The following is a 21,208-nucleotide window of genomic DNA, read 5'->3' as shown; positions in this document are numbered from 1 at the left end:
ACTCCTTTGTTGTTGTTAGTAATTAAACCATATTTTATTGTCTACAATTTCACATGTCACAACAGGTAAATATTTAGGTTTAGCAGATACATTTCAGACTACAATTAGACATGCAACAGTACATTAAGTAAAACATGTAATAAAAGATTGACTATAAAAGATTAGGCTGATTTGGCTTTTGTCCACAGTGAATCTTGATATTGCGACCAGGCACTTGTTAACAATCAAAAAGGCTTGGCTCCTTGAAAACTTTGGACAATTAGTAAAGAGTATGAAGAAAAAGAGTCACCAGTGTAATAACCAGAAATCTATAATATCCACTATCAAGTTGATACTAATGACAAAAGAACAATCCTAATATCTTGGATATAGGTCAGAACAACGATATCAAGCACATGAAAACAGGAGGATGAATCAGATACTGGTTACTTTCACTATACTCAGTAAACTGCACAAAAGTCACAATATTCTTCCAGCCACAACACCTTCTCATTGCCTTCAACAGGAAAACACTTCAGCTTGTTCCCACAAACCACTTCCTTTTCTTCCGTGATGCACAAATCTTTCCGGTTGCTTTAAAACTGATATTGCAGTTTGCATTTTGCAATAAAAACTACCAAGACACCACATTAGCTTCTTACTTTGTTGAATGAATGAAGTGCACAAAACAAGGAATTCAAATCTAACTAGGCTGTGTACATGTACATGTATAAAACTCCATAAAAATGAGGTGATACTGTGACAGCAGCATTTTAACAACAGAAGGCACACAAAGTGTAAAGATCTGCAGCCATGAACATTTCCTACTGTAACTCTTAAAACAAAGGCGGTTCATTGACCCATTCCCTGATTGCAGTAAGCTCGAAAACTTGCATATAGGAGGTATGAAATTACACATAGAGGAATATCTGACCTCAAGTAGCTTCATCAACAAACAGCTCTGCAGCAGCATCTGAGCAGAGAACAGGGACGTGAGAAGAAAGGACTAAGCCAAAAGAAACAGCCCTTTAAGAATGCAGGAGAAATCACCAAAGAAAAGACACAAGCCAAACTAATGCATGCAAACAATCGGACGTGAATACAGTGTCCTAGCATTTCCTTCCTAGTCTAAAGATCAGCGACGTCTCCTTATTTCTACCCTCTTCCTCTTAACGCACACGAGTGGTGTGTCCTGTAGCCTGTGAGCGCAAAAAGACAAAAATTAGATTAACTCCTCTTCCGGTTGCTCAGTCTCAAATGACTTCTCGCACATATTCTAGTGTACCTGGGATATGTCAACTCCAGTGAGTTTCTCCACAGCGCTAGGCAGCCTGGTCATGATATCTAGCACTTCTCCAGCAAGCTTGGCTGCTCCCACCTCAGAGCTGCCACTGGACACCATGGTGACCTTCTGGGCCGCAGACAGTGGCTTGCTAATCTCCTCTGCCATCTGCAGGACAAAACAAAACACTGGAGTCAATGCATTGAAATGCATTGTTACAGTTTGCATATAAAAAGAAATCAGTGTGGAAATAACAAGGATCTGAAGCCTGATTTGATAAAATATTCAAACAAGGACTTCCAGAGTATGTGTGCTGACTTGTGTGTTTACTTTAATTTGCAGCCTCGGGCAAAAATCTGAATAAAGTCAAGCAAAAAACAAAGCTAGACTGACCAGTGGCAGTTTCTCCAACAGCATGTCCACCATGGCTCCTTCTTTGTATTGCTTAAAAGCTTCCGCCTTCTTGGACATCTGCTCAGCCTCAGCACGACCCTTGGCCTCCAGGGCAAAAGCCTCAGCCTCTCCCTTAATCTATAAGGACCCATTTATATTACAGTAAAATGATGCATGACATGCAAGACTTCTTCATAAGACAACAATAAAAGAAACAAGGCAGTACTCACTTTGATGGACTCGGCCTCAGCCTCAGCCTCCATGATGAGCTGCAGGCTGCAGAAAAAAAGGAATTGAAGATTAAATACCCTGATGGAACTTCCAAACAATATGAGACAACAGTAGTACTGTACGCACCGCTGTGCCTCAGCCAGCTTCTCCAGCTTGTACTTCTCTGCTTCTGCAGGCTTCTTCACTTTGGCCTCCAGCTCCTTCTCCTTACGAATGATCTCCTGCTCCTGCAGAGTAATCTGCTGTCCCCTTTCCACCACCTGAACCTGCATCTTTTCCTCCTCAATACGCTGCTTGGTCTTGGCCACCTGATGAGGGAAGCAGGAGAAAGAAATGATGTGATGTTTTACTAGTTTACAACAAAACAAGACCTATAGAGGCAGCACTTTAGTATGTAGAAACAAACTGACCAGGACAACTCAACACCAAGACATTCTCTTATCGTGGCCCTATAAGATCACTGTACCTGAAGCTGATAGGCCATTTCTGACTCAGCCTTCTTGGAGTTGACTTCAACATCATAGGCTGCCTTCTTCAGCTCATAGTCTCGCTGAGATTTTGCCATCTCAATTTCATTTTTGTACTGAGCGGACACTTTCTCTTGCATTGCATGAGCCTCCTGCCAATCAAAAGTAAAGAACAGAAACAGACATTTGTGGTGTTAAAATAGGTAGATTGACAGTAATAAAGAAATAAAAAAATAAAAAAATGTGTCACCCTGATGACAGCATCTCGTTTGTACTGGGCTTCTCCAATTCTAGCGTCCCTCTGCACCTGAGCTGTTCTGGCTTTTCCCAGGGAGTGAAGGTAGCCCTGTGAAAGAAAGAAGTGTAAGTAAAACACAGTCAACAGTAAGACAAAACAAACCAAAAGTAAAAAAAAATATCACTATTAGACCAACAAGAGATGGTGTGGTTACCACAAAAGCACTTAGTCCTTATTTATCATTAGGACTGCAGATGGAACTGAGTAACAGGCAGTGAGTCAATAATAATCACCTAAGTGCATTGCTGTAACACAAAACATTATCTGATACTAAAAGCTTTTATACAGTAGATGTAGTGTTTTGGTGACAGAAGAAATTACTGGTGCTGCTGTAATTATAGTGTTTTGAACCTAGCGATCGTCATGAAAATGAATATGTACAGAGAAAAGTACCTGATCATCATGAACATCCTTGAGGGTGTAGCTGACAACACCAATTCCCATGTTGACCAGGTCAGAGGAGGCCACTTTGAAGACCTGCTCGGAAAACTTCTTACGGTCCTGGTAGATCTCCTGGACGTGGTGACAGTCATACGCATGACAATCAGTCTCTAACATTCACTTAGTGGTTAAGTTAGAAATCCATCGTACATCACGGCACTCTTTCACAGGTAGAAATGCCAAGCAAACCAATCTGTGAATGTTAGTACACCAACCTCCACTGTTAAATGAGCAATGATGGCTCTCTGGTGTCCCTCTAGTGTTTCCAGAGCAATCTGGGAAATCTCAGACTCAGACTTGCCCATAAACATCTGGCAGGCAGTTGCCAACATCTCCTTGTTCTGGCCCTGGATCTTCACCTGGAGAAAGACAGATACACACCATGATGGACAAATATTAGGATAATAAGATAAAAAAACAGCAGTTTGAGGAAAACAAATGCGTTTTACAAGGACATCTATTGCATTCAAGTCAGATAAGTCACAAGCACAAAAGATGCCACAACCAGATGTTATTTATCTTCAAAATTGAAATATTTTCCCAGTGGGTGTGTTCCCACTGACCTTTCTCTTACTTACTGTCAGTACAAAATTGTCATCATAATCATACTCAACTGAATATGAATACTGTAAATTTGTTGTTGGTGCTGTATTTTGTACTTTAACATGTGTGCCCTTTGATTGTTTTATCGTGTAACTTGTTTTTGTGTTGTAAAGCATACCTGTGCGATACCAGTGACAGAGATGGGGACACCACGGCGGGTGTAGACTTTGTCACTCTTCACATTTAGAGTCAGTGTGTTGAGTGTTATTCTGAAATAAAATGACACAAAATATAAGGAGTGGACCGAGCAAAGCCCCCCAAAAAAATCAAATCTGAAATCTGAGCTGCAAACTGCTTAATATCATATTAGTGTTAATGTTATTGGTGGCCCAATGCTTCAAGTCAGACAGCTTTGTTATAGTTGATTTGATTGTCAAAACAAACCTTTGGATCTGCTGGATACATGGGAAGACAAACACCCTTCCTCCAGCAATCATTAGAGGAGGAGAGCGGCCAAAGCCTGAATAGCAACAGGAGGGAACAGCAGATAACATAAACAGTGCACTCCAATGCAATTACATAAGTATAGCTGGTTACTCATATACATGGGATCAGATATACTGTAGAAAAATGGCAATCTAGTACAATATCACATCACATTACACATTGTGCAAGGCGTAAAATTCCCATGTTAACACAAACCAAACATGGATGTTGCTCAACCTTATCTTATTACAAGGTCACATGATTAAAGCTGGTTTTCACAAAACCAGCCTCCTTTACTACTTGATTACAATGATCCTTTTTATACTCTACTACAATTTATCCTGCAGTTTGTGACAATAATCCAGTCTCACAAAGAGGAATAAAGCATAACACCTGACGTACCAGACACCACCATGGCTTCATTGGGGCCGCACGTGTAGAACATGTTGCTTCTTAATCTGAAGACAGAAAATGAAAACAAGATCCATGAACATCACGTGTTACAGTGGCATGACATTTTACAGGATATTACCAACTTTTCTATTTAAAATGGGAAAACAAACATAATGATTGCAGTTATCTGTATGTAGGTCCATATTAAAACGTATAAACAACTGACTATTATAATACACAAATATATTCGATGACAGCTACAAACAAACAGTTTCCTGAGGATTTCAAGGAACAACAAATGCATCGTAAATGGGTGGAGCCACAAATATATGGAACCACTACATTTGCAATGGCCTCAGAACGACATCATTCACGAGCTACTGCCTGCGGGTGAAGTTAAGATCTGCTCTTATAACTCAGGATACAAGTGTCAGTCTCCCGGAAAGCAGATCCACAATAAGCACAGAGGACTTCGACGCACCTCCCCCTCCCCAGCACTCAAATACCGAGCAGTCTCCCCAAAACTCAGAATAATAACGTTAGAAACGGAGCGTATTGACGAGAGGTTGACAGCAAATGACGGTCTACAAACACAGCTAGCTTGAAAGCTAACACTTGCTAACTAGTGAGCTTTACAAAAGCAGCAGCGTGGGTCGATACGGGAAGAAAACGCTCCCGTGTTTATTTCACAGCTTCCAAAGCAGGAACAAACCCTTTACTACATTCAGTCGTACACGGTTCCACTTACCAAAGTGTCTTCAACGTGAAAAGCCCTGCGTTTCAAAATTCAAAATCAACGTTCGAATATTACGGACAGACACCGATTTTGCCACTTTAACTGGAATTATAAAAATGTCCGTTTGAGGAGTAGGGGGGTGTACGATGACCACGCCCATCCGCACAGCAGCGATGACGTCAGTTACTTATAGGCCATCTAGTGGCAAAAGAGGGAACTGCGCCCGTGCTGCCATTATCTTCACTAGGTAGGCAGCTAGGCAAAGTATAAAAATTCAGTATAAAAAGTGCCTCGTTTTAAATATTCCTTTTTATGGCATCAGGTGGTTTGTACAAACACAAAGCTGTGCATTCTTACATAATAATCTGCTGCTTTGTGTGTTATCTGTTACTACCCTAGATGTGACACTGATTATCAGCACAGTGGAAATACGTGCGTTGTAGTGCAGTTAGGAAATAGTCTCTGTGAGGGTAATTTTTACCCAGTCACGTTACTCTGCATTTTCACAGACATAAATTATGTTGGATTTAATCCTCATTTCGGGAAGCAGGCCTTGATTTACTCACCTTGTTCACAAATAGACCCAGACTCTTATCACAGAGGTAGTGTTTCCTGCATAAAAGATGCTCTATTCTTATTTATATCTGGATATTTGAGTCAAAAGTGGCACAATAATCTGAACCTTATCAGTTTGGAAATTCTGTAATATTTAGTTTGGATCAATAGTATACCAAAAATAATCAAATTAGTATGGGAAGTTTTCTAATAAAAAAATCTTGTAATTGATTATTCCAATAATTGTCTCAGTTCTCTACTGGGTGGTATCCCTTGCCTAAAGAAATTAAAAAAGCTGCTATGTAAAGTGGGACATGGCAGGGGCTCAATAACAGACGTTTGCCCTGGGCCCCTTCTGGAGGATAATCCAGCACTAACTACAGACACATGCAGTTTGTTACAACAGACATGACTAAGCAGCTGCAGTGCAAACACTGTCATGACTTGCTTTTATTTTCAATGTAGACTAGAAGAAAAGGAAACAGCTGGAGGCATCACATGCATCATGACTTGTGGAGAGCTAGAATCGGAATTAACTTCTTTTCGCAAGAAATTGATAAGAAAGAAAGAAGAGAAGAAAAAATTAAAAAAAACATAAATTTAACTGAATTTGTTTCTTCCATAGTACATAATGTGAAAGGATCCTTAGAAGATAGATTCGAGCTGGCTTGAAACTCACATTCCTGCCCTTTGCCTTCAGAGACATTTACAATGAAGACTCATTTAGAATTGCTGATTAATTGTTTTCCCCTGATATATACAACAATGAACATCCTACTGGGTGCAGCTAGACACCAGCTGGTAATATTCTGGTCAATCTCACTGTGCAATTTCCACTCCCTGGTCTGCAGCAGCGCTCCTCCCCCTCCTCCCCCTCCCCCTCGCCCTCCTTCTCCTCCGGCTCTGGGTGAATCCTCTCAGCCAATCCCCATGCGCGGCAGCCGGGTCTGGAATCTGGCCACGCCCACTCCGGGGTCCCAGCCTCGTTCTGGATCCCCTCCAACATTATAAAGCCATTGTCCGGCTTACGACTGTTGCGGTCGGCTCCTCGTGTTAACAAAGTAACGGTTCAGCTCATCGTTGTAAAACTTTCGCATCCATAATGAGGGAAATCGTGCACATCCAGGCCGGCCAGTGCGGTAACCAGATTGGTGCCAAGGTAAGACGGTACAGTTACAATCAATGTACTGTAGAATGTATTCATGCAGTATTTTCTGTGATCATGCAGAACATCCTCATCCTAATGTGAAGAAGCCTTTATATGGTGATTTGTGTTGGAGACAATGGAGTCCTTTTGTTTCACTGTGCATCAATCAAGACGTTTCTTTACCATAAAAATGTCGTTGTGTGTATTTACGCATGTCACAAATCAGAAACTGTCGCTCATGGATAGTAAAAAAAAAAACAACTGTTGATGCTGATTTCTGCGCTTTTCTGTCTGGTTTCTGTGCACTGCGGTGTCTGGGAGGTGGGTGTGGAGCAGCGCTGAAATAACGGGATAACGGGGCTCTTTTTGTTCACACAACACCGGGCGTGTCTGCGTCTCGACACCGTGGATTCATCTGACCTTAAGACAATGTCTGGCGAAAAGAAAGGATGAAAAAATCAGTCTATTCTTCTGTCGCCAGAGCCCCTCAGTCGGTGTATTCTGCCCTGCCCTGACTTCTTTGTCTCGCACAGGCAGATTTGACTGGTATTTCAGACAATGAGTGGGAGCCGGGTCGGGAGGCCTAGTTTTTTCCCCTCATATGAAATCAATAACCCATATTGATTAGGCTTTTTCCTGTGAGCTGTAGATGCTGAGCGCTGTTTCAGCTGGGAGAAGGCAGGGAAGCTGTAGTAAGGGTGTGGCCTGACTCACTGGCAAAGAAAGAAAGTCAATTTGCTGAGAAACACCTTTTGTCCATTTAGCAAAGATAAACAATCACTTCTTTTCCTTTGTCAGTTTATATATAGACAGCATTTGATGGATTAGACAAGATATTCATAATAATAGCATCCCATGAGTACCAAGCATCACTACATCACCAACCCATTCTATTAAGAGCAATTTGCAACAGGACACGTCTCCTTGGCCAGTGACCATCCATGTCTCATTATCTCCCTTTGTCTCTTAACAGATCATTTCTACAGACAGCATATGTTTAACTAGGACTTTTTAAATGCAGTGATGAACCTTGCACTGTTATTTAAATATAGCCCAGGCAACACAATAACAGTGGCCCACATTATACTGGATGGCTCATTATCATCACGATGAAGCTCTGCTGATTGAGATTTTAATGCCCCAGCAAGGCCTGTCTTTGTAATCAATGTCTGTCCTCCCCTAACCAAATTACGGGTAGGGTGGGGGAGGAACGGAGGAAGCGGCTCATCCACAGTGGGTGAAGTCACTGGGTTCACAATTGACTTAATGCGCAGATGCCGGCGATGTCATGGTAAATTGTCCATTAGGAAAAAAATACAAATACATTTGGTGGTGGATGTTTGCGACAACACAGAATTCCAACTGAGTACGTACATAAACATAAAAGTGTGAAACTGAATTAATGCTTCACGATGGAGATGGAGATTATTTCTCCATTGTAAAATGCAGGAGATCCTTTGAGTCTGCTCTTTTCCAGTACGGGTGTAAAATCACTGCTGGCAGGGATGATTCCCATTTGCTTCCACTCCCTCAGGACTCGTTGACTCGGATGTCCAGTGGGTTTGATTGACGGAACTGCTGAAGGGTTACATAGTGGTGAATTGGGTCAGGGTGTGGCAGTGCTTTTCTTGCCTATTGTCCTCTTTCTTTCTTTGCTAAACACTTTTAAACGTCTGTCGTGTTTTTAGTCTTTTAGCTGCTGTCATTCAAATCTGCGTTCTCCTTTTTTATTTGTCCTGCTGTTCCGTGACTCGTCCACATATTAAGGTCACTTGGCCATTTTTTTGCATTTCATGCTCGTGTTTAAATGTCAGTCCACAGCTGACTCTCAATCTCTTAAGTACTGAGCCTCAATACAGCCCGCTTACGGAGATTACTCCAAATCCTCCTATTGCTGCTGTTAGCAGAAAATCAGAGGCTGTGTGAAAAAAAAGAGTTGGATGATATCAGAAAAATATGCACACGCAAATGGTTCCCTGCATATGCAACAGCTGCACCAGCTCATGCCATGTAATGCTAACAAATGGGTCTAAGTGTGGCCTTTAAGGAGGGAACATGACTTGAATGCAGATCTGAAGACAATCAGTGTCTTTATTGAAAAGTGACACTGCGCCTTCATGGGGGGGTTATTTTCAGTTTTGCCTGGGGAGGGATCTGTAGCTGCTCTGTGCTCACAAGAGCTGCATTCTGCTAAGTCATCAGTCGACAACTGTGGAAATATTAACAGCTGTGCTGCATGAAATGAGTTCAGATACGGTTTGGTGCGAGGAGCATAAAAATCCTCTCACTGTTGAAAAATGCAAACCCGCTGCTGTTTTTCCCATTTAAAGCTCCTTTTCGCATAAACCGCGTGGATAAACACATACTTGCTGTGCAATAACCGTCATGTGACACCTTCCGTTTCTTTCCTGCAGTTCTGGGAAGTGATCAGCGATGAGCACGGCATTGATCCCACAGGGACTTACCACGGCGACAGTGACCTGCAGCTGGACAGGATCAGTGTTTACTACAATGAGGCCACAGGTCAGCTCCTGAACAGCTGATTTACGGAACATTTAATTTTTTTTTCACTTTATATCCTGTGAAAGTAGTCTGTTCTCTTATCCAGTACTGACTTGGTGTGTTTATTCTCTCTTTCTCTCCATGTCTTTTGTCCTGTCTCTTGTGAAGGAGGTAAATATGTTCCTCGGGCCATTCTGGTGGACTTGGAGCCCGGCACTATGGACTCCGTGAGGTCTGGACCCTTTGGGCAGATCTTCAGACCTGACAATTTTGTGTTCGGTGGGTATAACGAAGACATGTGTCATGTTTCTGAAATGATTAATGCCTGGAGTAGACAATATATCTCACATGTACATCATATCTGCCCTCCAGGTCAGAGCGGTGCTGGTAACAACTGGGCAAAGGGTCACTACACAGAGGGAGCTGAGCTGGTGGACTCAGTTCTGGATGTGGTCCGTAAAGAGTCCGAAAGCTGTGACTGCCTGCAGGGCTTCCAGCTCACCCACTCTCTCGGTGGCGGAACCGGATCCGGCATGGGAACTCTGCTCATCAGCAAGATCCGCGAGGAGTACCCTGATCGTATCATGAACACCTTCAGCGTGGTGCCTTCCCCCAAGGTAACAAGTGCTTGTGATACAGCATGAACACTTTTCGGGTGTAATTTTAGCTGATCCCCCTGAGGTTTTCTGGTTAATATCATGAGATGAAGCTCTGTGTGTTTCTGTCCCCAGGTGTCCGACACAGTGGTGGAGCCCTACAACGCCACCCTGTCAGTGCACCAGCTCGTAGAGAACACAGACGAGACCTACTGCATCGACAACGAGGCCCTGTACGACATCTGCTTCCGCACGCTCAAACTGACCACGCCCACGTACGGCGACCTCAACCACCTGGTGTCGGCCACCATGAGCGGCGTCACCACCTGCCTGCGCTTCCCCGGCCAGCTCAACGCCGACCTGCGCAAGCTAGCAGTCAACATGGTGCCTTTCCCGCGCCTGCACTTCTTCATGCCGGGCTTCGCCCCGCTCACCAGCCGCGGCAGCCAGCAGTACCGCGCCCTCACGGTCCCCGAGCTCACCCAGCAGGTGTTCGACGCCAAGAACATGATGGCGGCCTGCGACCCGCGCCACGGCCGCTACCTCACCGTGGCCGCCGTGTTCCGCGGCCGCATGTCCATGAAGGAGGTGGACGAGCAGATGCTCAATGTGCAGAACAAGAACAGCAGCTACTTCGTGGAGTGGATCCCCAACAATGTGAAGACGGCCGTCTGTGACATTCCACCCCGTGGCCTCAAGATGGCCGTCACATTCATCGGCAACAGCACGGCCATCCAGGAGCTGTTCAAGCGCATCTCCGAGCAGTTCACGGCCATGTTCCGTCGTAAGGCCTTCTTGCACTGGTACACGGGTGAAGGTATGGATGAGATGGAGTTCACTGAAGCAGAGAGCAACATGAATGACCTGGTGTCTGAGTACCAGCAGTACCAGGACGCCACCGCTGAGGAGGAGGGCGAATTTGAGGAGGAGGCTGAAGAGGATGCTTGAAGAGAACCACGTGAAGGTCAAGCCGTGACGTTCAACCCAACAATGCCAAAATAGAAAATAATCAACAAGGATCGAACACAACAGTAACCAAGGAATAACCAAGTATTGAGCAATGCTAGTATGAAACGTTAGTGTTTGTTAGATACCCCCTGTCATTTACCTGGAAAATAAAGTTGTCAAATGAAAAACTTGTTCACTTTTCATTAATACTCACATATAATTTATTTTCTGTTGTTTCTGGCTGATAAAAATTGAACCTACAAAGAACCATTATGTTTAAGTGTGATTACTGAGGAGGGCAAATCACAGGGGATTTCCAGTGCTTGCTGACATGTGATAACCCTTCAGCACACAAGGAATACATTTTGTCAATAAATTTCATTTCTTCCGTTAATAAGTGTACACATGCAGTTAGATTTGTAAGCTATAAAAGTGCTTAATATAGTAGTTATGGCCACATGCCCAAGCGTAACATGATAACATGATAAAGATTCCCACTTACTGACTCAGTCTTATACGCACATTGATGGTGCTGCTTGAATATAGATGAAATAAATATACTCATACATTCTCACCAGTCAATAATATTAAAGTTTTAAACAGTACGTTTGTAAAACATAAACCTCTGAATTCTGAACCTTTTAAAACTTTTCTGATTATATATGGACATTCATATACAAGAATACGAGTTAGAGTTACGTTGTCTTTAAGAGAAAGGTACAAGGCGCGAAAAGGCCTGACTGAAAAAAGAGGAGTGGTGGATTTTCTTTGCCAATCGGAAGAATTTTTACTGAGACTGACCTTTAACTGTCCAATCGTAAAAGACTTTTAGAAGACTCTGGTTTTATTGGCCAATCAGCAGCCTTGACGCGTTTGCTTTGCTCCAGGATGTGCATGAACTGTTTTGTTTATCTTCGCTGAAGACACCACGGCGTGTGAAGGTTGGAATATCGTTTTACTTAAAAGCCTGTACCAAGAGTTTTGTATAAGAGATTAACGTGTAACACGTACCCTTTGTTAAGTAACATGGGTTAATTCCGCTTTGCAGTTGGATGAATAAATCTAAAGCTTGCTTAGCTACTAGGTTAGAGGTAATTAGCTATTAAACTCGCTTATATTCCCTCATAGCTCCCTTGTCAAAATAATTCGCCGTACACTTGCATAATCTTAAAACGTATTAACCACACAACTCTAACATTATCATTACCTATGATACATTATTCTCAAAGAAAGACGTTGGCAGATTTTGTTGTTGTCACATAAAACTTTTATAATAGTAGTGATTTGAATCAGCATGGCTTGAATGACCAAGCCATGCTGACCGGAAGTTGACTTGCTGAGATTGGATCTTAAATTGACAAAAATGCTGATATAATTTGATCAACGGTTATATCAACATAATTACTTTTAAAATTGGTTTCATACATGCTAAGAATTCCAGAGAGATGCATTGTTAAATAAGTTAGAAGTCAACGGCAAACGTTAAGACTGTTTTCTTAGTCGCCTAACCTACATAGCTGTTTATGCTAACGTTAGCCGCATGGAGCTCGGCAGTCACATCATAGATTGCTGAGTTAACGCTGAACTATCAACATTTAGCATATTCTGAATAACAGCAAACAGTTTTTTATCCTGGTTTTCCCTGTCTAAGGAATGGATGCTACTCAGGTAATCAGTGAGCCAATTTTAGAGTCGGATGAGGAAGAGAGTGAAGCGGAGAATGAAAATAAGAAGGGGCGACCACTGGCTAAATTGTACATCTTACAAAATGAACACATCCCAGAGACAGGTGGGTGTCTTCCTGCTACTTTTTTTTCATTTAGGATTTGTTCATATAGACACAGCATGCCATAGTTGCACAAACAAGTTGTAAGTGTGTTTTAAATGAATGCTCTCTACCACCTAGAATTGCCCCTGTTTATGGGAGACAATGTGCTGGGCCGTGACCCCTCCACCTGCACACTGGCCTTGTCAGCACCCTCGATATCCAAACGGCACGCTACCATCTGCATCTCTGTCTTTCGGACCAGACGCCAGAGTGAAATGGATATGGAGGCTTTGGTGTGGGACCTAGGAAGCATGAATGGGACTCAGAAAGGTCGCTTAAAGCTGACACCTAATGTACGCTATGCTCTTAGCGATGGTGACAGGTTGGTGCTGGCAGACATCCCCTGCCACTTTGTCAGCTGTGCCATGAACTCAGCTTCTCCTCGAGGGGACTTGAGGACGCCTGTGAGCAGAAATTCCAGGGTAAAGGCTGAGTTGCCAGAAGCCTCACAGGGAACGGGAGGCAGCAAAGGCACAGGAAACCCACCGTGTGTGAGCAGAGAAACAAAGGCTGAAGTGTCATTAACAAAAACTCCTGTCAGTTCCAGTTGCCTGTCTTTTGAGCAAACTCCAGTCCAGCCACAGGGAACCCTGGTCTCAGAGTCTGACTCTGAGTCAGAAGATGAAAGACGCGGAAAAAGAACCAGAACACGCATGCTGCTCGGTATGTACATTTTGTATGCATGTATTGAGATGAAACCCTGTTTCATTTAATTAAATATTTTTCTTCCTTGTTTATATTTTTACAGCATCTGATTCTGACTCGCATAAATCCAGTCCAACATGCTCAACATTCTTAAGTCCCCCAAACAAAATTGTCCCTGAAAGGTACATCAGCATACATTTTAAAACTTTACAAACAGTATGTACAATCCACATATGTTTATCCAAACACTTTATATCCGAGTTATAATGCCATGACCTCCTCTCTTCAACAGTGAGGATGAAAGCCCCATCACACCATCATCCTCCTTTAAAAAGGAACCGTTCAAAGGTGTTAGCCCAAGCAAGAAGCAGACAGAAGTAGATATGGATCAACAGCAGCTGCTGCAGAAACAGGAATTTGTTCTTGGAGATGACAGTGAGGAAGAAGGATCAACACCAGTTGTGATGTCTAGGAAAAAGGATCAACATGTGACAGCAAAACTGGAAAGTAAAGTCCATCTTGCAGGAGATGATGACTTGGCTGTTTGTACATCAGAGGTCTCCACAAATCCAGTCGCTAACTTTAACATGGACAGTGACACTGATATGGAGGGAGAAGAGGAGGGATTCACGTCTGCAGGTCATGTGACGCTAAACTCAAATCAAGTCAATCAGCCACCAAACACAGAGCAGTTTCACATGGACAGTGATACAGATGTTGATGACGATGAAGGTGCCTCACACAGAGTTCCTAAAACTGTGCCCTGCTCTGATGACCACGTCAAACCGTTTCATGTTATTCAGCCTGAGGGAATTGCTGTGGACAGTGACACTGATGTAGACGACGAACCTGCTCTGTCAGATGGTGCCAGAAAAGCAAAACCCATGTCATCTGCCTGCACTGCTGACACCGCTCTTTCAAAGCAGCAGAAAGATTTCTGCCTTGACAGTGACACTGATGTTGATGAGGAAGCAGAAAGAGAATGTGGACAAAATAAATCAAGCTCAAAAACAGATGTTTCTCAAGCTATGTTAGATACAAACTCAGTTTCGCCCAATTCTATCCATGCTGCACCACATAGGCTGTCTCTAGACAGTGACACAGAGGATAAAGCCCAACCTACCCCTGCCTTGAGTGAAGCCCCAATGGTGTTTGCTCCCACAGAAGCATTGCCTACTGCAGACACAAAAGCTGATTTCGGTATTCTGCCTGACAGTGACACAGATGTGGAAGCTGATTCTCCCCCGGTTGTACCCGTTGCTGCCACAACCTTATCTGTTTCTCACACCAACATGTCAGAAGCTCTTCAGTCAGATTCAAGTGCTGACACAAATGTAGAAGAATCCAGCATCTCCCCTGCTGGGAATGTGGATAAATCAGCTGATCACGGAGTGGACAGCAGTACAGATGTGGACTATAAAGAGACACACGTACAAATCTCTGAACTGCATAGAGAAGTAACACCTGAGCTTCCATTTCCTGCGGTGCAGGCCTGTTCAACTCCTGTGCAGTGTTTAGGTAATTGGTAAATGACAAACAAAATTCAATATAGGATACAAATGATGATTTTCACTTTTTACATACATTCAACCTTATTAATTGCCAGCTAGGAGTATATGCTTGTCTTTATTACGGTTTATAATGACAGTTGCATCTTAATTTAAAGTCACTCCGTCAGCTTCCTCATTCACTGTATAGTAGTTGGCAATTTTAACACAGTTTTAATAACTATTTTTACTTTGGAATGGTTTCAGGTGGAGAAATGGAAAACATGGAAACCCAGGCCTTCCTGATTCCTTCTGTTTCTTTAGGATGTGAGTAACTTACTTTTAAAATTCTTGTTACAACCGCATACTCTGTATTTACTTTAATCTTGGACAAAAATTTTTTTCTACTTTTGTCTTTCAGCTATAGCTGTCCCTGCTATTGCATCGTCCTCCTCAGACAGCCAGGAGGAGGAAGACTTTGTTGTGGCCGAAACACAGTCTTTCGTGCTTCACGACCATAGTAACAACGCAGATGACCACATCACGGAACCTATCCATGGCCTTGAACCTTCTGATGGGGAAAAAAATGGGCACTCTAGCAATGGAAGGTCCTTCCATCTGGGATTATCAGATAGCAGCCATTTACAATGTCAGACCCAGGATCTGGCCATGGAGATCACCCAAGCTTTTGTCCCTGTGGATAAGAGTTTGAATCTGGAAGATACCCAAGCATATGTATCCGACTCAACTCCAGCCACAGCTACTGCAGAAAACGCAACAGAAATTGAGGTTACACAGGCCTATGGAGTGGAGGGGGAGCCTGTCACATGTTTAGTAACGTTAGAGAAAGACAAGGTACATTTTGCCTTAGAAGCAACACAGGCATATATTTCAGAGCCCTGTAGTGATTCAGAGAATGAAATTGATGAAATTAACTGCCCCACTTCATCAACTCTTGCCATTGCTGAAACCCAACCGATGTCTGGCTTTGAAAAAGAGGAAAGTTTGGCAAGTGAAACAGAAGAGAGGGAAGAATGTGGGGAGGTTGCTCAACCTCAGGAACAGTTCTTAAATAAAGCTGTATGTATAGCAGAAACACAGCCTATGCAAACATGTAGTGATGAAGATCCAGAAATTCCTATAAACTCTGAGCTTTCTTCTATTGAAACTCCAGTAGATACAGTAGCAGATGGAGAAAGTGATGAGGACTCAATTCCAGTTTCCAGAAAACGAAAAGCAAAGCCACTGCAACTTGAAGAGACTCAGTCTCTCTGGAGTCCTGGAGGGCCTCCTACTGAAACTCAGCCAGTGGATGCAGTAAGAAACAGAGAAAATGGAGAAAGTGATGATGAGGACATAATTCCGGGTCCACGAAAAAGAAAAGCGAAACCTCTGCAACTTGAAGAGGAGCAGACGCAGCCTCTCACTAATGCCGAGTTATCAGTTGGTGAAACTCAACCCGTGCACATTGGTTTTGTTGAAACTCAGGCTATGTCTACAAGGAGAAATGGGGAAAGTGATGTTGAATCTGAAGGAAAAAAGTCACCAACTTTCATAAACCCAGAGCTCTCCGCTGTTCAAACTCAGCCGGTGGAGGTGCCTGAAAATGTAGAAAGCGATGAAGAGGATTCATTTCCAGTTTCCCGAAAAAGAAGAGCTAAGCCACAGCAACTTGAAGATACACAGACCTTGAGTAGTTCTGAAGCTTCCACTCATGTAAGTCAGCCTGTCGGTGCATGTGAGGATGAGGAAAGCATTAAGGAGGACTCAATTCCAGGTCCAGGTCCTCTCCAACCTACTAATCCTGAAATCTCTACTGTTGAAACCCAGGCTACAAATGAGAGCATAAGGCATCCTGAACCTGGAACTAGTGGGGTCAGTACTACAAATAAAGGTGTGACTGAGGAGAAGTTAAAAGCTGAAGAGCAGAGTGCAAATTGTTCTTCTTCGAAGAGACAGATAAGTGGAAAGAAAAAGGCTTTGTCAAAAAGTAGAAGAAGAGTACAATCCATGTTGGATGAGGTTGAGAGTGAGGAGGAGGAAATAGAGCAGCCTAAAAAGGCTAGAGGAAACAAATGTGTGAGCCCACAGAAAGATGAAGAAGAGGAAAAGCGGCTTGAAATTGAAATAAATCAACATCAACAGGTGGAAAGTATCGGCCTCATAAAGTCAAAACACGAAGAGAGAAATTCTGAAAAAGATGAGAAGGAAAATGGAGTGAGTGAGGCAATTAAAAGGGAGGAGGAGGAGATAGAGGGGCAACATGAAGAAGAAAGAAAAGAGCACGATAAACAAGGACGATTCCAGGAACTCGACGAGCAACAAGAACACAAAGCTGATGAAAACATGCTCAAAGTGCCAACAAGAGGCCGAAGGACATCCAGAAGAACAGCTGCTACAACAACTGCGGCAACCAACGATGACGTCCCAGCGAGAAGAACCAGATCGCGGTCCAACTCTTCCAACTCTGTCAGCTCTGAGAGGTCTGCTTCAAGTATAAGCACCCAGGAGATCCGGGGGAGAGGCAGAGGCCGAGGCAGAGGGGGAACGAGGATCAGTGAGCCGCCTCAGGCAGCCACTGCCAGAAGCAGCAACAGGAGGAGGACAGTGGCTGCAGAGTCTCCTCAAGGAGGCCGCTCACGGTCCAACTCCTCCAACTCTCTCAACTCTGAGCTCTCCAGTTGCAGTGAAGTCTCTCAAAGCAGAGGAAGAGGAGGCAGGCAGCGAGGAAGAGGGAGGAAAACAGACTCCACCCCATCTGTCAGTAGTCAGAGTGATCAGAATTCAGCTCCCAAACCTGGAGCCAGAGGCCGGAGGAGCAGAGCAGCAGAGGGATCGACTAGTGGTGTTTTTCTAGTAGATGAGGAGAAGGTGGACTCACTGCAGGCTGCCACCACAAGGGGGCAACAGCAAGCCAGTGCACATGGCTCTGAACCTGTGGCTGCACATGAGCAAGGCCAGTCAAACCAGGAGGGTTGTCATGATGGTGAGGAATCCCTTCTGACTAAAAGGAATGTCAGGGGCAGAGGCCAAAAAGCCAAGACTGAACCTTTAGAGACACTTGCAGTCAGTGATGGAGATGAGGCTAAACACAATAGAATGGGAAGGAAGAGAGAGATGGTGCAAAATACAGAGGGTGAAACCTGCAGAGGTAAAGACAAAGCCCAGACGGCAAACGCAGCAGAGGAAGAAGGAAAAGAAAATCCTGTTCAGGCTAAAAGACGAGGCAGAGCGTCCACTCAGGCAAAGAAGAATACAAAGGAATCTGCCTCTGAAGTGGAGGCGAAAGAGGAGAGTGAGGACCCGGCGGCTGCTGGGAAGAGACAGCGAGGTCGACCATCAGCAGCCAAGAAAATGAAGACAGAGGAGCCAGAAGACGGTAGTGGAACATCTGTCACAGCCGTGAACCAGGAAGCAAACCTGGTGGCACCACAGGTGACTGAAACTCATTTTAAAACAAACATTCAACATTTCGCAGTCTTAGAATTTGTTGCTGAGCAGCACAGCGTAGTCCACATACAGGAGGATCTAACTGAGATAGAAGTCTCTTCCCAGTACATTTCTGTTTTCTCAGCATTTCCCACCATTATAATGTACAGCACCCACAATCAGGAGCTGTCACCCACAGTGGTTAAGTGGTCTCAGGCACTCTGTGCTACTGATTCTGAGCGTGTTTCATGCTTTGCCTTTTACCTATGACAGCCCCGGACCCCAACCAGCAGTGTGTCCCGGAAAAGGCAGCTCCCCGTGGACTCCTCCCCTGTGGCAAAGAGTCCTCGCTCCTCTTGTGCCTCACCTGTAGCCAGTGGTCAGGCTGCCAGACAGTCCTACAAGGTGTGTGTGTAACAAATTTGGATCTTAATGGACAAAGATATAAGAACTTCTATCCATCCATCCATACATACATACTTTTAAAACCCCACCGCACTCGTCCTTCTGTTCACAGGTTCTGTTCACGGGTGTGGTGGATGAAGCAGGGGGGAAGGTGCTGACTCGCTTAGGAGGCAGCATGGCCAAAGGAGTGTCCGACATGAACTGTTTGGTGACTGACAAAGTGCGCCGGACGGTGAAGTTCCTGTGTGCCGTGGCTAAAGGAATTCCCATCGTCACGACGCACTGGCTGGAAAAGGTGAGTTTCTACAGCCCCTGTTTTCTGCTTTCTCTTATGTAATTTAGTGTATAAATACTATCCACGTACACACACCCTCATCATGTCCTCTCCTTTTCTAAGAGTGGCAAAGCTGGGAGCTTCTTGCCTCCTAATGCTTTTGCTGTGAAGGATCCAGAGCAGGAAAAGAAGTTCAGCTTCTCCCTGCAGGAGTCTCTAAGGACTGCCAGCAGTCAGCTTCTCCTACAGGTACTGGAAACCAAATTTATTTCCGTGTGAAGAAATTGTCTCTGACACTCTCTCAGTGTGATATTTCCCTTGGCAGGTGACACAGAGGTAGTGGAGATATTGACACTCAACAATATCTTGGGAATCCAGTGTGTTTGTTTTTGTTCCTCAGCAGATTTTAAATGAGAGCAGTTGATTTGGCTCAAGTGATTGTTTACTATTTCACTGTGACCTGTCGGAGGTATTTTAATATTATGATTTATTAGCATTAATAAAGCTGAGAGGGTCAGCTTGCAACCATGTTATGCTAATACATCTAACTGGGGATATAGTAATGTAATGTGAAATCCATTACCCAGAGCCCTATATTGATTTCCTGACGTGTTTTGTATAGAATATAGAACAGACGGAAATCCCACATGATGTATGCTACACACTATCTCTCCTTTTTCATTAGGGTTATGAGATCCACGTTACAAAATCAGTGAAACCAGAGCCACCTCAGATGAAAGATATCATTTCTTGCAGTGGAGCTACCTTCCTTCCTAAAATGCCCTCATCTTACAAGGTACCGTACACATTAAGATTAAGTGGACATTGAATATGTTTTGCTAATCTGCTAAGTTGCTTTCCAACATGTACCTGCATCTAAATCTTCCTTTTCTGATATCCCCTACTGCTTTCTTAGCTGCAGACTGTGGTGATTTCCTGTGAGGAGGACTGGCTGCTGTGCGGCCCTGCTGTCTCTGCATCTCTACCAGTTGTCACTGCAGAGTTCATTCTCACTGGCATCCTTCAGCAGAAAGTTGATGTCCAGGCCTACGCTCTGCCGCCTCCTGCCACTAACCCACAGCCTGCAGCAGGGAGGGGAAGAGGCAGGAAGAAGACATGAGATCAGCAGCAGACAGTACATGCAGTGACGCATGTGCATATGTGCTGGAAGGCTGTGCTACTGTGTTTAGCATTTGTTGATTCTCTTTTAAAATCCAAGACTGATAGAAGCGCTAGCGAGTCTGGTCATTGCACGGAACATTTGAAGTATCTGTTCGCTAAATGTGAAAACATTTTGTGCGTACATCAGTGCTGGAAGCAGAGATATCCATTTTACAGTTAGATGGAAAAGCTAATTTTAGATATAATGTAAGACACTAGTTACCAAAAAAATGGGTGGCAACTTTTTATGGTTAATAATCCTGTCATCACTGCTCAACACTCCGCCTTGTGAGAATGAGTTTGTCCAGAGCATCAACAAGCGGAGCAGGAATTAGCAGCACAACTGTTGCCCCTGTGTGTTGTGTGCTAAGTGCTTGAGTCCAGCCAGCCAGTTTGGCAGCTAACCAACCATGAACGGGGCGTTGTATTAAATCATGTTTGCCGGTAGAGTCGTGGCGCTGATGGGGTTCTGTTGAAAATCCATCAGCTACAGTGAGCCACTACATTAAAAACAGGCTTGTTTCCTGTCTGATAATAAGTGCAGCGTGCCTTTTATAATGAGGTAATCAAGAAGCTACCAGTGTCTCTGTTGTTCTTCTGTCTCCATTAGCCACAATCACCTGCTCCATTAAGGCTTCATCCACTCCTATTACCTCCAGGAGCGGGACGCAACATAGGCTCATGAATGCTGATGCTGCTTCTCCATGTTTTTGTCTTCATCTTCTGCATGTGTGTGTTCTGTATGTGTCATCAGTGGTGTGATACTGTTGTATACACAGTTTGTTTCATTTCCCCTTATAATGCTGCATTATTGGTGTTTTTAAGTCGGAATCATTAGCTTGCCTGTTTTTACACCTGTTGTTTAGCTAATGTCTTAACACTGAGTTTGTATTCACACCAAATCATGACATCTGTGTGTGTTAGCAATGAATGTGTTCTATCGCCTTTGACTACAGGCTGTTCTTCTGCATCATTTGGGTAT

At 43.8% G+C, this 21,208-nt stretch overlaps 3 protein-coding genes across 6 annotated transcripts; 2 read left to right on the top strand and 1 right to left on the bottom strand.

Annotated features, from left to right (window-relative positions):
• Window positions 1–5: 5 nt before the first annotated feature.
• flot1b (flotillin 1b) lies at window positions 6–5,419 on the bottom strand. 2 transcript variants are annotated; one of them, XM_029129042.3, is made up of 13 exons: window positions 5,262–5,419; window positions 4,523–4,578; window positions 4,079–4,154; window positions 3,813–3,903; window positions 3,307–3,450; window positions 3,044–3,163; window positions 2,603–2,698; window positions 2,352–2,504; window positions 2,012–2,193; window positions 1,885–1,930; window positions 1,655–1,792; window positions 1,265–1,429; window positions 6–1,178 (listed from the first exon to the last, which is right to left on the bottom strand). In XM_029129042.3, the coding sequence occupies exons 2-13, from the start codon at window positions 4,563–4,565 to the stop codon at window positions 1,149–1,151; spliced, it is 1,284 nt and encodes a 427-aa protein (XP_028984875.1). In that variant the 5' UTR covers window positions 4,566–4,578; window positions 5,262–5,419; the 3' UTR covers window positions 6–1,148. The 2 variants fall into 2 exon arrangements, with proteins under 2 accessions (XP_028984875.1, XP_028984877.1); XM_029129044.3 differs by lacking the exon at window positions 6–1,178 and having other exon boundaries at window positions 1,256–1,429.
• A 1,377-nt stretch (window positions 5,420–6,796) lies between these two features.
• tubb5 (tubulin, beta 5) lies at window positions 6,797–11,185 on the top strand. Its single transcript, XM_029129034.3, has 5 exons — window positions 6,797–6,963; window positions 9,366–9,474; window positions 9,622–9,732; window positions 9,826–10,070; window positions 10,185–11,185. Exons 1-5 carry the CDS (start codon window positions 6,907–6,909, stop codon window positions 10,995–10,997), a joined length of 1,335 nt encoding a protein of 444 aa, XP_028984867.1. The 5' UTR covers window positions 6,797–6,906; the 3' UTR covers window positions 10,998–11,185.
• Window positions 11,186–11,812: 627 nt separating this feature from the next.
• On the top strand, window positions 11,813–21,176 carry mdc1 (mediator of DNA damage checkpoint 1). 3 transcript variants are annotated; one of them, XM_029128905.3, is made up of 12 exons: window positions 11,813–11,938; window positions 12,649–12,786; window positions 12,904–13,488; window positions 13,574–13,652; window positions 13,763–14,988; window positions 15,225–15,284; window positions 15,379–18,392; window positions 18,660–18,791; window positions 18,904–19,086; window positions 19,189–19,314; window positions 19,751–19,861; window positions 19,982–21,176. In XM_029128905.3, exons 2-12 carry the CDS (start codon window positions 12,651–12,653, stop codon window positions 20,183–20,185), a joined length of 5,856 nt encoding a protein of 1,951 aa, XP_028984738.1. In that variant the 5' UTR covers window positions 11,813–11,938; window positions 12,649–12,650; the 3' UTR covers window positions 20,186–21,176. The 3 variants fall into 3 exon arrangements, with proteins under 3 accessions (XP_028984738.1, XP_040923650.1, XP_028984737.1); XM_041067716.2 differs by lacking the exon at window positions 11,813–11,938 and adding an exon at window positions 11,977–12,088; XM_029128904.3 differs by lacking the exon at window positions 11,813–11,938 and having other exon boundaries at window positions 12,453–12,786.
• Window positions 21,177–21,208: the final 32 nt, after the last annotated feature.

Source organism: Betta splendens, chromosome 16, assembly GCF_900634795.4.
Source record: "Betta splendens chromosome 16, fBetSpl5.4, whole genome shotgun sequence".
NCBI classification, from domain to species: domain Eukaryota; kingdom Metazoa; phylum Chordata; class Actinopteri; order Anabantiformes; family Osphronemidae; genus Betta; species Betta splendens.
The sequence above is the reverse complement of the archived record's forward strand: the minus strand, read 5'-3'. Positions and strand labels throughout refer to the sequence as shown.

Excerpts from the sequence above, each read along its gene's own strand:
- flot1b (XM_029129042.3), bottom strand. The coding sequence starts at position 4,565 with ATGTTCTACACGTGCGGCCCCAATGAAGCCATGGTGGTGTCTG. Across the intron at positions 3,904-4,078 it reads TGTATCCAGCAGATCCAAAG|AATAACACTCAACACACTGA; the intron begins GTTTGTTTTGAC and ends ATTTTATTTCAG. Across the intron at positions 2,194-2,351 it reads AAATGGCCTATCAGCTTCAG|GTGGCCAAGACCAAGCAGCG; the intron begins GTACAGTGATCT and ends TTCCCTCATCAG.
- mdc1 (XM_029128905.3), top strand. The coding sequence starts at position 12,651 with ATGGATGCTACTCAGGTAATCAGTGAGCCAATTTTAGAGTCGGATGAG. Across the intron at positions 15,285-15,378 it reads TCCTTCTGTTTCTTTAGGAT|CTATAGCTGTCCCTGCTATT; the intron begins GTGAGTAACTTA and ends TTTGTCTTTCAG. Across the intron at positions 19,087-19,188 it reads CGACGCACTGGCTGGAAAAG|AGTGGCAAAGCTGGGAGCTT; the intron begins GTGAGTTTCTAC and ends TCCTTTTCTAAG.
- tubb5 (XM_029129034.3), top strand. The coding sequence starts at position 6,907 with ATGAGGGAAATCGTGCACATCCAGGCCGGCCAGTGCGGTAACCAGATT. Across the intron at positions 6,964-9,365 it reads GTAACCAGATTGGTGCCAAG|TTCTGGGAAGTGATCAGCGA; the intron begins GTAAGACGGTAC and ends TCTTTCCTGCAG. Across the intron at positions 9,475-9,621 it reads TTACTACAATGAGGCCACAG|GAGGTAAATATGTTCCTCGG; the intron begins GTCAGCTCCTGA and ends TCTCTTGTGAAG.